Below are 4803 nucleotides of genomic sequence, written 5' to 3'. Positions count from 1 at the left end.
TTTCACAATGTACACAAGGGATCTGTTTCCGCAGTGATAACACGCCGGTCAATTGAGTAAAAGTTCAAGTGATGTTGGAAGTAATGCAGCGCCAGATGTCAACGAAAGTACAAAAGTACAAGTGAGATATTGGTTGCTTCCTTGATTTAAAAAAAAAAAACAACAACTATTGTTGCGACCTTAAAAAGATTTAGGATTTAAAGTGTTGTGGTCACGTGTTGACATGTGGGATTGACCTTATCAACTGTTTTGAATATTTGGTATTAGGAAGCTGTCGAAAGAACATAATGTTTTCTGTTTTAGTTTTTCTTTCATCTGCATCCAAACATACTGGTATGCAGTCCTCGAGTGCACTGCTCCGGGTCACTATTGGAAAAGTACATTGTAAATTCAACACGACTTGACTCCAGCCATTCGTTCCATTCATTTTGACATTCATCACTGCTTCCGTTTACGAGCGACTCTCTCCAGCACAAACGAAAAAACGACCCTAAAAGTTCCGGTCCACCCGATTAACCTGTGCAAACTCTCCGGTCAGAACTCAAGTTTTGGGAGAGCCGGGGTGGGTGGGCTCGGTGCATCTTCGGTGACCTCACCCCGACGGGGCTCACACTCCAGTGGCGTTGGCCCAGGAGGGGAAGGTGTCCAGCTGGAACATGGCCTTTCCCCAGCTGTTGATGGCCAAGGTAATGCACAGGATTCCGATGACGTTCATGACTATTCCCGTCTTGGCCTGGTGTAAATTGGAGATGCACAGTGAAATTAAGTGAGGCCTACAGGGGAGGCGGGACGTTCATTTCGACATTGTAACGCAGCAGAATTTGGCCGATGTAATCATGGCCTACGGTTAACCGTAGACCTGCAGACGAGAAGACTATACTTTGACAAGTGCACCCGGCTAAACACCGTCCGACTTACCATGTCAGAAACCTTGATGTAGCCATAGGAGAAGACGATGGCATTTGGCGGCGTGGCGACCGGCAGCATGAAGGCGAATGAGGCACTGAGAGTACAAGGCACCATGACGTACAGGGGGTTCATGCCGATGGACTGAGCCTGGAACAAACACAAAGACCGTTTCAAGGACCTCAGCGTGGGATGAAGCGTGTTTCTATGGAAAATCCTTCCACTTCTCCGTCCGACTATTTTTTTTCCGCACCGTAATCACTGACTCATAACTCTGACTAAAATGTGCGCAACTCGGTAATGGGTGAGAACTCTCGTCCGTCGGGTGTAATTAAAATGTAATTGTCGTACCCTTTGGGGCTGACTCAGGACGGCCGAGATGGAAAAGCAATGCGGATGTGGCAATAATGGCAGGCTACTACAATGCAAAACACATTACGCTACGGCGCTCCCGTCTCGATGACACGAGCCACGGCACAGGAGCCGGCAACCCCAACAGTAATTTCTGGCTTTCAAATAAACAAATGGTAAACGTACTTTAAACTCTATAATTACCGGGGTTCGTCCAGCTGGACTGCATATCGCTATGGCGTGGACATTTTTTTTGAAGCGACAATAGTGTTCCTTCACTGCTTTCAGTTGCACAGTGGAACGCTCTTCTGTCGCAGCCCCCTGCCACCGCCTTCACCCCCCTTTTAGAGGAGATGGACGCCCGCATGTGCCCCCATGTGCTCTCAATACAAATGTGCCTCTGAATGCCCCTGTCACATTCTGTCTCAGTCTGGCTCTAGTGCGTTCTCAGGCCTCGGCTACTGGGCACAGTGATACCATTCTTTGGCGGCAACAGGGCGGGAACAAGACACTGGGATGAATTGGTGTGTTTGGCAGGTTGCTAATGGGAGGAGGGGCCCGGTGGAGGGGGACCTAACGCATTCAGCCCCTGATGGTTCTCTGGGGGAGTGCCAAACCGGGATATGTAGGCCGGCCTGCAAAACGGCCTGCGAAACGAGACGCTGGATATTTCACCTCTTAGAGCCACCGCTACCGAGTGCCAATGCTTTGTGCCTCAATAACCGTAAAACTGATTGTGTAAAAGCATGTATTTGTGTTTTACTTCTGCAGTGACAATCCTCACCGATGTAGAATAATCAAATCCTTGACGAAGGGATTTCAATGTGACAATAGGACAAACGTTGAATATAATTTAATACATAAACACGTGGGCCCATGGGGGAAAAGTAAGGGTCATACAGGTTTGCGAGAACGCCACTCTTCCATCTGTGTGGTCTTGAGTTGAGGTTTAAATAATACCGTTTTCACACGAAAAATTAGCAGGTTTACCCCAGCTTTTTAAACCGGGGTAGACCTGCTTAAAGAAAAAAAGCGGTTTGACACCTTTCCTGTTGCTGGAGAAATGTGTTTTTTTTTTCTGGGGCATCACGTTCAACGTCACAAACCCGTCAGAAAACCGGCGTGTCATGGTTCCAGGGTGATTGGGAACAAAACAGTAGAGGAGACAGCAACTTAAACAAACAACATAAAACTGTAAAACTTGGAAAAACAAGTATTTTGAGCCGTTTCAAGGAATCAGATCGTTCATTAACAACCCAACACTACAGTGGAAGCGGTGTGGAGCACCGGCCCTTCGGCGGCGGGGAGCGGGGACCAGCTTGGGGCGATGCTGGAGCTCCTGGCGGGGAGCGTGGGGGTTTTCTGCTGTGCTCCCCACGGTGCGATCCCCACACTCACAACATATCACGGTCCCAGTGAAGACAGTGAAGTGGAGGATTGTGGTAAAATTGTCTCCGTGGTTTCAGGTAAGCAGTTAATTAAACAAAGGTATTATAATGAAGGTCCCAAGGAGCCAGGCGTGGTCAGGGGGGAAACCCTATCCAAACAAAAGATTCAAAAGTGTCTCCCAAGGAGAAAGGCGCGGGAAACAGCAGGGGTCCGGTAAGCAAAGGCATTATAATGAATGTCCCGGGGAAGGAGGCACGGCCAGGGGGGAAGCACTTGGTTAAAGAAGCGGGTAGAAGAGGGCAGTGTCTTCAGGAGCAAGTGTGGTCAGGGGAAAGGAAGGACGACAACAAAAGCTATTATAACGACCGGTGTGGTACTCATCAAACAGAGGGTCTGCGGGAAAGGTTCAAATTATATATCTAAAATTCTACCACACTTACCATGGAGGCCAGGACAGGTAGGAAGAGCGTGGCCGTGGCCACGTTGCTGGTGCACTCTGTGAACGTTGCGATCAGCAGACAGAGAATGACGGCGATGGCCCACGGAGGGATGGTTTGCAGGGGAGTCATTTGATCCCCCATCCACTTTGAAAGTCCTGATTCCTGCAGAGAAACGCCGACGTCACCAGCATTTCATGACGTTTGGAACGCGGGACGCATCTACGTGAGAAGAGCGGCCATTAAAACAGAGATGGCGGTCGTGGTTGATGAGTCTCCGTGGGCCATTTACCTCGCTGCCCTTAGCCAGGGCAAAGCCTCCCCCAAGAAGAAGCACTATGTTCCACGGTAACTTCTTTTGGACCACTTTCCAGGTGAGCAGAGCCGGAGTGGGGCCGGTATGATGGGGCGCTGGAGAAAAAAACGTGTTTTATGATATGCCGTCTAAAAAGAAACGCGCAACGATTTACCCACTGGAAGACAACTCACCCGTGTCAATGCCTTGAGACCTCCAGGAACACAGACGTGGGGGTTTAGACGGCAGAACGAAGAGGAGGACAGCGACAAACACCGCGACCGTCGCGTCAGTCACGTACCTGAGCGACGGACAAAAGGAAAACGGCAAATGAACAAATTCACGACCGTCCTCTCGGGACAAACAGAGACATTTACCACAGCCAGGAGGAAGATAAATAGTACAAAAAAAAAAAAAAAGAATACAAACTCTGCTTTGGAGTTGAAGACATCCGTGGCCCAGCCCGCGATGAAGCCGGGGTCCCTGGTGAACCACAGCACCACCAGCAGAACGAAGAGGCCGAGGACGCTCAGCTCCCCGAAAGACATGGGGCCGAGCTGGCGGTGCTGCTCGCGGATGACCTCGTACGCGGCGACCTCCTTCTCCGTCTTCACCGACCCGCACCCCCAGGTCTTCCTCAAGCTGCGGATAGAGAGAGAGAGGGAGAGAGAGAGAACCTCTGCGTCAGAGTGCGTTGAAAAATGACACGGGCGCCTGACGGAGGCCTCGCGGCCGTGTCAGCCGGATTTTCCGATGGCCGCCGAACTCACTTGAATCCCATGAAGACAAACTGCAGCCAGAGCCAGGCCAGCGTGAGCATGAGAATCATGTTGGGAAAGGCAAAGCCGAACCAGGACGCAAAGTTGATAACATCTTCATTCTGAGGAAAGAGCCTAGAGGCAACCCAAACTGTGAATTATGAACTGTAATTCACGTTGAAATGGAACGTAACGTTCTTATAATCACTGTGTATCGGCATGATGGACACCCACTGGTTCATCTGGCCCTTGAGCACCAGATTGGGGCCCGTTCCCGTCAGTGTGGCGGTGCCTCCGATGCTGGCGGCGTAGCAAACACACAGGGTCATGCCTTTGCACATCTTCTTTCTTTCTGCAGCCTCCTTACGTCTGGCAGCCTCTGCCGAGGCGTTGAGGAAAGTCACGACAACTGGACATCGGCGTGGAGGGCACAGAGTGGGTTATTAGCCACGTGGAACAAAAACATCGACTCACCCCCCCGCCGGAAAACGTCGTTTTCATGTAAAACTACGTGAAAAAAAAAAAAAGGGCCGCGGCTCGGCCCACTCGCTCACCCTGACCCTCGCTCTGTTTCTCCATCTTTGGCGGCGGTTTGCCATCGGCCTCCGCCAGCTGAGTCTGCTCCTCGGACCCAGAGATCCCAGGCACCTCCACTTCACCGTTGTTG

At 50.8% G+C, this 4803-nt stretch overlaps 1 protein-coding gene across 1 annotated transcript in view; it reads right to left on the bottom strand.

Moving 5' to 3' along the window:
- Positions 1 to 607: 607 nt before the first annotated feature.
- slc13a5b (solute carrier family 13 member 5b) overlaps positions 608 to 4803 on the bottom strand; it is a gene marked incomplete at its 3' end in the record, with an annotated part of 6191 nt that continues 1995 nt past the window's right edge. Inside the window, 9 exon segments of the mRNA XM_080006693.1 lie at positions 608 to 733; positions 919 to 1056; positions 3087 to 3248; positions 3376 to 3494; positions 3573 to 3679; positions 3808 to 4020; positions 4149 to 4271; positions 4371 to 4545; positions 4691 to 4754. Of these exon segments, the coding sequence (XP_079862819.1) occupies positions 608 to 733; positions 919 to 1056; positions 3087 to 3248; positions 3376 to 3494; positions 3573 to 3679; positions 3808 to 4020; positions 4149 to 4271; positions 4371 to 4545; positions 4691 to 4754 (1227 nt within the window).

The sequence above is a fragment of the Zeus faber genome, assembly GCF_960531495.2.
Source record: "Zeus faber genome assembly, chromosome: 9".
In the NCBI taxonomy this organism is placed as follows: Eukaryota; Metazoa; Chordata; class Actinopteri; order Zeiformes; family Zeidae; genus Zeus; species Zeus faber.
Note: the sequence above shows the minus strand (reverse complement) of the source record. Positions and strands in the feature narration are given on the sequence as shown.